This window comes from Stylophora pistillata, unplaced genomic scaffold (genome assembly GCF_964205215.1).
Source record: "Stylophora pistillata unplaced genomic scaffold, jaStyPist1.2 SCAFFOLD_97, whole genome shotgun sequence".
NCBI lineage: Eukaryota > Metazoa > Cnidaria > Anthozoa > Scleractinia > Pocilloporidae > Stylophora > Stylophora pistillata.
Genome location: NW_028290914.1, coordinates 300,209 through 312,200, shown reverse-complemented (window position 1 = coordinate 312,200; position 11,992 = coordinate 300,209). Strand labels below are relative to the sequence as shown.

The window sequence follows — 11,992 nt, the reverse complement described above, 5'->3', positions numbered from 1 at the left end:
AGATCATGCCCGCAGACGCATTTTTCCTTAACTAAGGTAAAGAGATGTAAACCCAAAGTTTGGTTTCATTACTCAAACTGGAATTTTGGGTTATAATTACAATAGTAAAAATGAATTGACAAAAAATGATTTACATACAATTTGATGAGACATGGGACAATTTTTAGGGGATGAGATAACATTCAAAATTCATGCAACAATTTTAAAAGCACAAATTATCAGAACACCTTTCCATTTTATCTATCTGAATACTTTCTATATTTATCTAGTAGTTTGCTGCTACATGTACATGACAAATGTCAGTTGCTGTGTGCTTTTCAATGTGTAAATATTGAGTTATGAATTAAATTGAGGCGGGGAGAGAACAAAAGAACAAAGAAGATGATCTAGCAGTCACTATATCATGATATGCTAAGTAACATCACATGTGTATCACCAAATTAAAAACAGACTTTAAATCAAGACAGATATATTTGACATAAACATCCAAACTCACCTCACAATATTCTGTAACAATGCAGAAGAACTCTCCATCCATGAAACTATCCAAGAACTTGTCAATGTTAGGATGATTTAGCTAAAAAAAGGTGAAAAATTCAATCTGGCACTTGTTGTTACAAAGACAGTGGGAATTGAGAGCACTCTCCCAAACAGCTATGCTACAATACTTGTAGGGAATATCACAAGTTACATCAAATTTTTTTTTTACTATTTCTATGTCCACAATTCATCTAGCCTGCTTGCAGGCCGTAGTTGGTGTGTGCATGCAAGATTCAAGGGGGCAAATATATTTGGTTGCCATAATGGATGGGTGGAATTGATCTGGGAGGAGTGACAAACCAAAAGGGAGGAAAGAGGAGGAGAAAATCCAGAAACCCCCCCCCCACCTTGCCTCTCGCTTTATCACTTGTCCGAGATCTTCCACCCGTCCAATATAGTGACCAAATGTATTCACCATGTTGAATCTCCCACATACCAACTTTCCCCTATGAGCAGTGTACAATTCATCATTTCTAGGCAACCTCAGAAAGTCTCAGTTATTTCAGTTAAAGTAAAAAAATACTGGATGTTCATTTGACAAATTTAAGTTTTTTAAGTTCAGGGTATATGTTGCTTGTTGTACATTATGCTCTCTTGCATATCTGTCGATTCATACGAGCTAAATTTTTAAACCTACATTGGATAACAATCTAGCTTCTCTCATGGCATCTACTGTTTCATCTGGCTGTAGCTCCCCCACAAATATCTCCTTCAAAACCTTCCTAAATGAATTAAGAAGATAAATGGTGTGTCAGTGATAAAAACTTTTTTACAGATCTGCTGCTGAAGAAGTTTGTTGAATAATTAATTTCTGATTCCTGTTTCAAGGTTGTTTTAGTGAACTCTACAGTTACATTACATAAATTCAGGTGTTTTTTTTTCCATGGCATGGACAAATAAGCTTAATTGCTACTTGATTGTCCATTTGTTGAGTGATCTTGTTCCATACTAATAGCAGAGTTGAATCAGGGAGAATTTTCTTACAACAGCCCTTTGTTCCATTAAAGCAAGAAGAGAAGATTCATATGGTAATTTTTTAGTTAGAAACGATCTTACCCTGACAGACACGTCCTCGTTCTATCCACTACCAAGGTTAATCTGATACCTGTGGCTTTCCTCTAGACTCCAGTGTGTAAGCACAAATACAATCAAAATGCACCTCACTTTGTTCTCATAAAAGTTTGATGTGCATAAAAGCTTAAGCTTTTATCGTTTTCGACTTGCAAGTAGTAAGTAGCGATATGATTTTAGCTGGGTATATCCTATTTATTCTCTAATTCATTAGTTATCTTACTTAATTATTTAGACACGACCCCACAAGCGAAGTGTCGTTTTTAATACTTATCGTGTATAAATAAAGATTATTGATTGATTGATTGAGCGCAAGAGGTCACCTTCTCAAATATTTGTTGCAGCGAGTTCTTCATAAATCAATAAAGTGTTCACTTGCGTTATACATCTACACACACAGTTTTAGTTTCAATAGGAACTGAACATTTTGCTCTTTCCCACTGTTACGCATAAACAGGGGAACAATGGTATCGACATTCTACAAAGAAGAACCACCAAAATCATACAGTGATATTGGTCAATAAAGGTGCTGTAAACAAAAAAATTAATGATATCACACAAATGATAACCCTGCGGCAGCCGGTGGAAGTTTTACCGCCCAGATAAGTCCGCCTGTTGCATACTTTTCGGACAGTTTTTTTTTTTTTTTTACATCTACTACGCTATGGAAGTGAATGTATGTTACTCTTTCTCACCGGATGTGTGGAAGAGTTGACTGACAAACGAAGATAATTTTGATTCCGAACAGCCAGTTTTGGGTTAGTAGTCCATGTATGGGAATACATTGGAATACGTTGGAATACATTGGAATACATTGAAAATATATACCGAGCTCAGGACATTTTACGGGGTCATACATGGACTCCTAACCGGTGAAAAAGAAGGCGCCATTTTTGATTTGATTAGTGGTGTTTCACCAATACTAGCGGGAACTCACGACTAAAGTTTCCGTGAGGACCTTCTTCAAGAGCCATTACGATGAAAAACCTGTGATGGAACGGACCTCTTGGATACATGGAGGGGGAAAGAATTCTGAAGGCGCTTCTGAATGGTGAAACAAACGATTTGTTTGAAGACACCAGTTTTGCAATTATGTTTCCTTAAAGCAAGCTTATGATAGCTTTTAAAGTTTTGTGCAGTTTTATGATTATCATCAAGCTACAGGGAAACGATGTTGACTTTCCATCGATTGAATTTTAGTAAATGTGGAATACCATTCTTCTGAAAAATAATTGCGCACGATCGATGGAAAGGGTATTCGTTTGCCTTCATCGACGGGAGAATGTTTTACCCATGTAATACACTTGTTTTGCATACTGAACTTTACACATTTCCAAAGATACTGACAATAAGTAGAATTAATTCAACAATTAAGAGCTTCTTTCATCGGTGATCATTTCCGTTGGTGATCAATTCCGTTATTCTCATGTTCTCAAATTATGTGTGTTTTGGGGGTGACATTGTAAGGAGAAATGAGATGCTAGTCACCCCCAAGTCAAAGGGTTAAAAAAGGCGAAATCTGTTTAATATTTTTGTGAGTACATGAAACAACATTTTGAAAGATGGCATGATTATGTTTATGAAGCAATTCTCTAATTTTCTTTTAGACTATCTTTCTCCGCTACGATCACCCTTGAATGCCAAAAATGGCAGCAAGTTGGGTTGCAAAGTTGCAGAAGAATCTGTGTCAAAATACACATTGTTTTCAACCAAGTTTCTGAGATGGGCTATTGAGACTTTGAAAAAAGTCAAAGCAAAAGGGAAGCACCTTGATGAAATCACAAACTCCTCAAATTTAGGTAAGTGAGAGCTGCAAAATAAGTGTACAGAGTTTTCAAAAAGGATTGGCTATTAGCCAGTATATGGTTAGTTGCATGCATTCTGGGATCTTGGGGCATGCTGCCCACAAAGTATTGTTTCTGGGAGAGGGGATGGCACAGGGGTGAGAGGACTCACCCCCCCCTCCATGTTGTGATGCAGGTTCAATTCCTGGACTTGGCATGAGATGTGGGTTGACTCAGTTTTTGGTTCTTGTCCTCACTCCAAGAGTATTTTCTCCAGGTCTTCCTGTTTTCCTCTCTCTGTAAAAATCTGCAAAAAATTTTTTTCTTTCTTTTCTTCTATTTACCTCCCTGTCATGGGGAGCATCGCATATGGTCTTAGGCAATAAAGACCCAGTTACCCCCAATTGAGTTGGTTTGTACTTAATCTATTTAAAATGTATGGGCTCTAAAATTCTATCTCATGCATTTGTTTGGAAGTATATGCAAAGTGATATGATAGTTGGTTGGCTAGGTAAACATGAGCTAGGTAGAGATTGAATGGGTGCTCAACCAGCATGAAAATGTAATTTAACCTTAAATATTTTTGTGGATGTTTATGCGAAAATGGCCTTCAAGGAAGTTGTTTGTTCAGGAAATTTGTTGTTTTTTCACAACTCAAAATCAAGGTAGTTTTTTTTATGTTCTAAAATGGTGGCCAGTACTTAAGGAGAACCCTGAATGTTTATGACTTTTTTTGTCCCTTCCTCTCCAAGCATCTGAATATAAAAAAGAGACTTGAAGAAACCTCAGAATTTTTTTTATTTCTTATCTTTGATAATCAATCTCAAAATGACTTTTGTCTCCTACACGAAATATAGTTTCTAGTTGTGTGATAGTGGGAAACAATACACCTGTATACCTTCTTAGAACACCCCTGATCATTTTGGTGAACCGACAATACTGACTTTAGTAGTAGTAAAATACTAATGAACAACTTCCTTAAAATGGTTGAAAAATGTTAATTTTGTTTGTAAGAGTTCATACTTATCCTTCATTAGAAGTAATGTGAAAATTAAAATGATTACTGACTAATATACAATTCTATGGATTTTTGTTTAGTGAGTATGTTGCTCAGCGACACATTATCTATTCAGAATGGTAAATATCTCAAGTTTATTCCTTCACTGGACCAACTTGGCAAGACAATTTATTTGATTATTGTTCAGCTCATATCTAAGGGTCAGTTTGACCAGGCTTTTTGTCATGCTAATGACTTGCTCAAGTTCATTCAAGTGGTCAAGTCCTGGAAAAACTATGATGGTGGAAAAATGGAGAAGGGGCTCTCTTCACTCTCTCTTCGAATAAATGGATGGTCTCCATTGTCAAATAGAACTCCTTATCTTGTGGAAGGAAAGTATTCTACTGTTTGTTACTAGTCAGTTTGTGAGAGGTGATGGGTGAAGTACAACTGTATGTTGTCATTCAAAGTGCAGTTTTTGATTCACAGTTTTGTTTTCTTCACAGAATTCACATTCTGAGAGAATGTGTTACAGTTGCACAGCAAGCAAGCAAGGTTATTCACGATGCTCTTGAAGACCCTGATATTCCTTTATCTCTTAATGAGCTGTGATGGCTGGGTAGTACTGTTTACAATGTAGGCTGTGTGTCCTATCAAAGCGACTGTTTTACTGACGGAGTGCCATTGCTGGCTCTTGCCTGTGATGAGTTAAGAATCTGTAGCTTTGGAGCTGAAACAGAAGAGAAAATCATTGTCCAAGCTGAAGAGGTAAAGTCTGTTCAATTGATGAAGGTACTATAATTTAAAGTTTATTGAAATAATTAATAGTTCAGTTGAACTATGGTTTGACCCTATACATGAGAGTTTTCCTTGCTGAAAATGTTACATTCAAGTATTGTTTCAAGACTGTCTTATGGGAAGCAGGTGTTCTAAGCTAGAACAAGGTCCTTTCATACAGTCAACAACTGCCAGAATTCAACAAATTTCTTAATTACTGGTAGCTAAACACATGTAGAAGTAAAGAACAACCCAGCACAGGAGTATAAAGGGGTTTTGGAAGACTTTAAGGGAAACTTTGACAAAAAGTTTTGTGCTGAACTTTTCAACTTACTAGCCAAGTGGCCAGTGACATCTTAGATGTTACAGCAATTTTAGTTTGTTTACTAGCCAAACTGGCTGTTGGAAATCAGAAACCACTAGCCAAAACTGAATTTCCACTAGTCTGTGGCTAGTTGGCTACCATTAGTGTGGAGCGCTAGAGGGGAGTAACCTTTTCATGAACTGGTATTCTTTCTAGGGGGAATCACCAACACTCCTAATCAGTTCATGATTCTGAAACTGAAATAAGCTGTGACAAGATAGGCCTTCTAGCTCATGAGGTCAATTTGCTATGGCTACAAACATGAAACAGGTTTGCGATGAACCAAATAGGAACAAGGGTGGGTAAGAGGGGAAAACTTATTACTCTTTCACTCCCAAGATTTCATTCATAATTCTCCTTAGTGTCTGCTTCACAATTTCTATGATCTAAGTTTGGAGAATTTGGTATTAGCTTAACTTATAATCCCTTTATCAATTGGTATTTGTCTTTATTCTCATTACTTGTCTGTTTGATATAGTGTTGATACAGTAAGGAGAAATTCTGTCTTGGTCACTCATGGGAGTTAAAGGGTGAATGTAGAATAAGTTGCTGATGACAAATCTAATTTTGGCTAACAATGACATGGTGAGTTTTGAAAGTGTTTATTTGGCAATGTTTGAAAAATACTTTTCAGGTGAAGCTACTCACAAAGTATGCCTTGCTAGTTGACTGTCAAAGAAGAGCCGGAAGAATCAGGGATGCACTAAAGACTGCTTCAACTGTGGTCCTGGTAGCACTGAAAACAGCCTCTGATGCCCACACCCTAAAACAGCAAGTCAGACAATGGGTCTCAGTGAAACATGAGCTGGTGAAGGATCTACAGGAGGGAGAAAAACAGTCTGAGAGATGCAGGTTTGCAATAGAGTTCAAAATAAATATTAGTATTTTGATGTCGATTAACTTAAAGCTTATGAGTTCTAAGCAGATGTCAGATCATAATGTGTAAAAAAAAGGTTACAAGAACTCCAGAAAATTGGTTTTAATTTGTTTAAACTTGATCAAATACATGCATGTTGTTTTCATAATCAAACAGAACATACATACATGCAGCAAATATAAAGATTATTCCATGGGAAGTGCCCTCAAACGATTTCTATTCACAAGTTGCGATGCATCAGAAAAGGGAGGAGGGAGTTTTTTATGCATTGCAGCAAGTGAATAAAAATTATTCAAGCACTATCATAACATAACCGTTGAAATGTGGCAGATTCCTCACCTCAATACACCAAAATCCTAGTTTTTGGCTCGTTCAAGGCTTCAAAAGGATCAGATAAAATTAATTTAAAGAGGGAAGAAAAAAATGGGGGGAATTCTAATATTTTTAAGGTTGACTCTGGAGAGATAAGGCATAGTGATAAAAAAAGACAAAATGATATAATCATTATGGTGTTGAAGAATTACATAATTAAAGTAAGATTGAGTAAATTGGAAACTGTCTGAAGAAATTTCTTGGTTCTTTTTTCTTCTCAGAACCCTATGCAGTGCATTTGCAGAGCAAGAAGATGCAAAAGATGTAGAAGGAAGCCAGCTCTGTTTTGTTTTGCAGGAAGAGCTTGCTTGTTACAAGACCAAAAGGTAACAAAATACTTTCTTTTACATTCTGACTTCTTCTTATGGTTTCCCCTTTCATAAGTGAAGTACAACTGTACCTGCCAAAATGTTTCATTGAATTGTTCCAAACTTTTTCAGCTATGACACAGCAGTAGGGCAAATTGCTGTAGTTCATATATTTTGAACTGCGGTATGAGATACGTATGATGCACGATCCTCGCAGTAGATAGCGCTATTTAAGTAATAGCGCTACAGTGTATTTAAGCAATAGCGCTATCTACTGCGAGGATTGTGCATCATGCGTATCTAATACCGCAGTTCAAAATATATGAACTTCATACATTTCATTGTATACTTACAATTGTTCACCGCCTTTGAGCCACCTCACTTGAAATTTCAGCCAGTAGCCTAACTTCTTAGCTACCAGCCTGAAAGGCCTAGTGCTGTTGGACAGGATGTTAGTCAATGGCAGGCAGGGCTCCAATTTAATTTTTGGATCACTAACCCTTCGGGTTAGTAGACATCTTTTTTACTAACCAAATAATAAAGTTTGGTATCCAAGCTCACAAGTTACGATATCTCAAATATTGAACATTTTGATAATAACAACTAGGACAAATTAAAGAGTAGCTGAAATTGCATAGTGACCTCAAAAACGTAGACAATTATCCACCTATTTTATTTCCCTCTTGTTTACCATGATTAGTCAAGAACAGTACATCTACAGCATTCTCTAAAAAGAGTTAAAGTTGACTTAACAACTTGAGTATTCTAAGTATTCCTCTGAGAGTCGGGCCTACGTGCTCTTTGCCCTGAGGTCTACTGATGTTTAAATATGTTAGAAAATGTTACTCACCATGTCGGGTTAGTTGGACAAATTTTTAGTAACCAAACGTTGAAAATTACTAACCATTGGTTAATGGGTTACCATTAATTTCGAGCCCTTGCTTGTAAATCCACAGCATTTAAGTTGCTATTACCAATCCATACTCATGGTTGGAAAGGGTCAGTATGAAACTAGAGTGGGTTGCCTGAGAACAAAACACAGTGGCCTTGGTTAGGACTCCAAAACAGTCCTCTTAAATTGGAGTTCAGCATGGTAACCATGGATTGACCAAGTCTCCTATTAATTGTGAAGAATTTTTATCATCTTCTTATTGAAAGGACAAAGTTGGTCATTAAAACTGTCAGTTACTTTTATTAAAATGAATCTTTACTCAGCAGACACCTTGATGGGCAGGGACAAAAAAAATTGATCCCTTTCAAGTACATCAAATCTGCATCAAAAGAAACCTAGACCTGCGATGAGCAGACACTGCAGGGCTCGACACTAATAGTAGCTGAGTTTCTTTAGATCTGCACCGCAGTACTGTCAAGAAGCTGGGGAGACTCTAGAGCAGTTATTGGACTCAACAGATAGTCAGGATGAGGAGAAAAACATGCATTCACGTTTGCTGGATAGACTTGGTGCTGCATATTTATGGCAGGCTTTGCTTGAGCACAAAGATGCAGTAAATGAGAGAGCAACTTCAGCAAGGCCAGAGCTTTCTGACAGTTATGAAGGAGAAGAGGAAAGTACTGGAAACTTTTTTGATTAAGATCTGATCTGACAATTTGATGACCCACCCAGGTCTAAAATTTGGATTTCTTGAGGTCGTGCTGGCTGCAGGCTATCTGTTAGGCCACTGAGTGTGCCTCCAACAAAGAGACGCACTGGGGCAAGAAGTTGATTTCAGTTAATTTGAAGTCTAGAGTGAACATTACTTATACAGATTTTATATTGTTCCTTGTTAATTTGTTCAACACATTTTCAGGAACAAATTGTTGTCTTTGATGAAATGTCATGTGCCTGTTTTACAATAGACATGAATTTTGTAGTCAGTTTTTCTACAACAACAACATACTGTACCTGTACGTGTACATGGAGGACCGTGCAGAAGGGAAAGGGGCCCTGACATTGCACCTCCGGTGCATCCCCAAAAGCACCTCATTCCCTCAAAATATCAGACTGTCAAATGAAATGTTGGTGTAACTTTTCAGATAGAAGATATCTGCCTGGAGCAACCATTTATGGAATCACTTTGTGCAGCTTTGGAAATGTGGACGTCACTAAGGACCAAATCACTGCAACAAGACACCAGTGGAAAGGTAAATGTTTCCTGGAAAAAGCATTTTAGGGCTATGTAATATATTTTTTTACTTTAATTTCCAAAACATTAATATTTTTTCACTGGCAGTGAGAATTCTTTATTTGAAAACAAGTGAAACTGTAAAATTCCAAGAACAGTTTTCTTTCATGGGGAATTTGTTGCGAGAACTAAATAGGTATCAGCTTTTGATACTTTCAGACGTTTTACGATAGGTACTTAAACAATTTGAAAGATGTGCCATTAAAGATTTATGGATTACTAAAATTTAAATGCTGTGCTAAGTCTGCACTCAAACAGAGTGCCCACCCAGCCCGAGGTTATCCTGGTTTCCATTGAATTCACCCTTTAAATCCCAAGACCTAATCACTAATTCTCCCCTCTAGCTGCTGCACATTTCCTTGTAAATAAGTTATAAGAATTTGGTGTTAGATCAAGAGAACAACTTCTACATGATAAGTTCAAGTATTCTCATTACCTGTTGAATCATGTATGGGCTTTAAAGGGAGAAGATACATGTTTAAATCATTTCTGGGAGTTAAAGGGCTAAGCAACTAGGCGTATTACTACTCCCCCAAGATGGGATGCTAGTCCATTGCAAGGTTATTCCCTTCCCCCAGCATTTTATCACTTGGCAGGCTTTTTATCTGTACTCCTGGTTACAGAGAGGCACGTGATAGAAAAGAAAGCTGTGTTTTGCCCAAGTGGACACAGCAAAATGACCCAGCCAGTTCTCAAACCCAGACCTCTTGACCCGCAGTGCAGCATACTAACCATTGGGTTACTGCATCTCCCACTGTATACAATACATTTAATCTTGCATGAATGTTATTCTCACTGAATTTTTTTTTTATGTTCTAGGTTGACCTGGACCATCTTATTAATCCTGAAGAGACATATCATTACTTGCTTATCACTGCTGAAATGTTTGGGCTTTTAAAACAGGTGAAACCTGCTACGTACTTTCATTGGTGACGATTTGGATTTCCCACAGGCAATTAACTGTTCATGCAGTCCTGTCACAACATGACCATGGCAATAGAAATGTTAAAAAAAATGTTTCGGTACAAGAAATGACAGCAGTTTTAAGAGATTTAAGTATTTGAAGGAAAAGGCTATCACTCAACAGAAAAGAATGATTTTCTCCAGTCAGGTCTTTTTTATCTCGACTGGTAAATTTTATACAGTGAGGATCCTTGCCTTTGTTATCAGTGGTGTAATGAATAATGTAGGTTCTGCATTGTTGGAGGTTATTACAAGATAATTTGGTTGTATCAACTGGGTCAATAAATATTAATTGGCCGCAGCAAAGAATTTCTAAAGCTGATATTCCAAGGTTAAGCCCTTTATCAGAGCAAATGGTGAAGGGTTAATACTTGAAACATCAGCTTCAGAAATTGTTTTCAGCATCCGATTGGCATGTACATTATCAACTCAGCTGATGAAACCAAATTATATGTACTTATAATTCCACCCCCCCCCCCCCCATCTGCCCCATCTGATGCAGCACAACATATGGGTATCTTCAAAAAATTAAGCGTGTGGGAACATCTTCCATTGCACCACTCCCTTCCCAGGATTAACTCTGCTACCCTTAGGCTTAGGCAAGTTAAGCCAATAATTTATATCCTCTTTGCAATACTGAGCGTTTTAAAAATGCTTTTATTGATAGACTTGGTTTTAAGCATAACTTAGCTGTAAGTAATTAATACACATTTTAGCCCATTACACTTTATATGTAACACTTGATATGTATTTTATCAGTGAAATAAAGACTATTTACTATTTTAATTTACAACAGTTTCCCATCAGAATCTTACCCCCTTTATTCATTCAATGAATGAATTGTTTTCTTGCAGCCCTTAAAAAAAGCTCGTGCTCTTTGCATGGCTGCCAGTATATCCCAATCAGTTGGTACCAAAGATATGCTGGATAATGGATTGTGTGCCCTAAGTGATGCTGTTCACTCATTGTGTGACATTCTGGACTTGTCACATGCTTCAATTATTCTGTCTCATACAAGTAACCTGGTTGATAGATTTGAGCCCTGCAGTACTTCATGGGTTCAGTTCTTGTTGGCCAAGAGTCACTATTTGCTAGTCACAGGAAAGGTATGAAAAATCAAAATCATTATTAACCCTATCACTGCTTTAACTAACTCTACTTACTGTCTGCCAAACACTTCTCGTGATGTAAGTTTGGAAAATTTGGTATTGGATTAACTAAATAATCCTCTACAATTGATTTTTTTCTTTATTCTCCTCACTTGTCTGCTTGACATTTTACTGATGTTGTAAGGAGAATTCCTGTCTTGGTCTCTGACATGGGAGTCAAAGGGTTAAACAAGCATTCATCATGCAGGCATACATGTATACGTGGTACTCTAGCTCCATGTTGGTGATTTTTCTTTGTGCTGAAGAACTTGGAATAGCTTTAGGCAAGGAAACTGTGGGCCAGCTAGCCTCTGAGAGCAGCAGGGAAATCCAATTTGTATAGTAATCACATGATTTTGAGTGCAATTTGGAATAAATAAGCACGAGTAAATTTTTTCAAAGACTAACAAAATTTCATGAGCGCATAGGGTGAGTGCAATTTGTGATCTTTGAAAACATTTACAAGTGATTATTTATTCCAAATTGCACGAGAAAATCATGTGATTATGTATTAATAATATACATGAAAAAATACGAGGTAGCTTCTCATAACTACGCGGAAGAAAAGCGCATGCATCACATGCAAAAATAATTTATTGAAATCCTGC

The 11,992-nt window shown here is 37.1% G+C and overlaps 1 protein-coding gene across 1 annotated transcript in view; it reads right to left on the bottom strand.

Annotated features, from left to right (window-relative positions):
• The window catches only part of LOC148715652 (serine/threonine-protein kinase Nek11-like), a 3,256-nt gene extending 868 nt beyond the window's left edge, over window positions 1-2,388 (bottom strand). Inside the window, exons 1-4 of the mRNA XM_088746672.1 lie at window positions 2,307-2,388; window positions 1,597-1,658; window positions 1,178-1,262; window positions 497-577 (exon numbers count right to left, since the gene is read on the bottom strand). Of these exons, the coding sequence (XP_088602798.1) occupies window positions 497-577; window positions 1,178-1,204 (108 nt within the window). The 5' untranslated portion in view covers window positions 1,205-1,262; window positions 1,597-1,658; window positions 2,307-2,388. The remainder of the gene's footprint in view (window positions 1-496; window positions 578-1,177; window positions 1,263-1,596; window positions 1,659-2,306) is intronic.
• Between the last annotated feature and the right edge of the window lie 9,604 nt (window positions 2,389-11,992).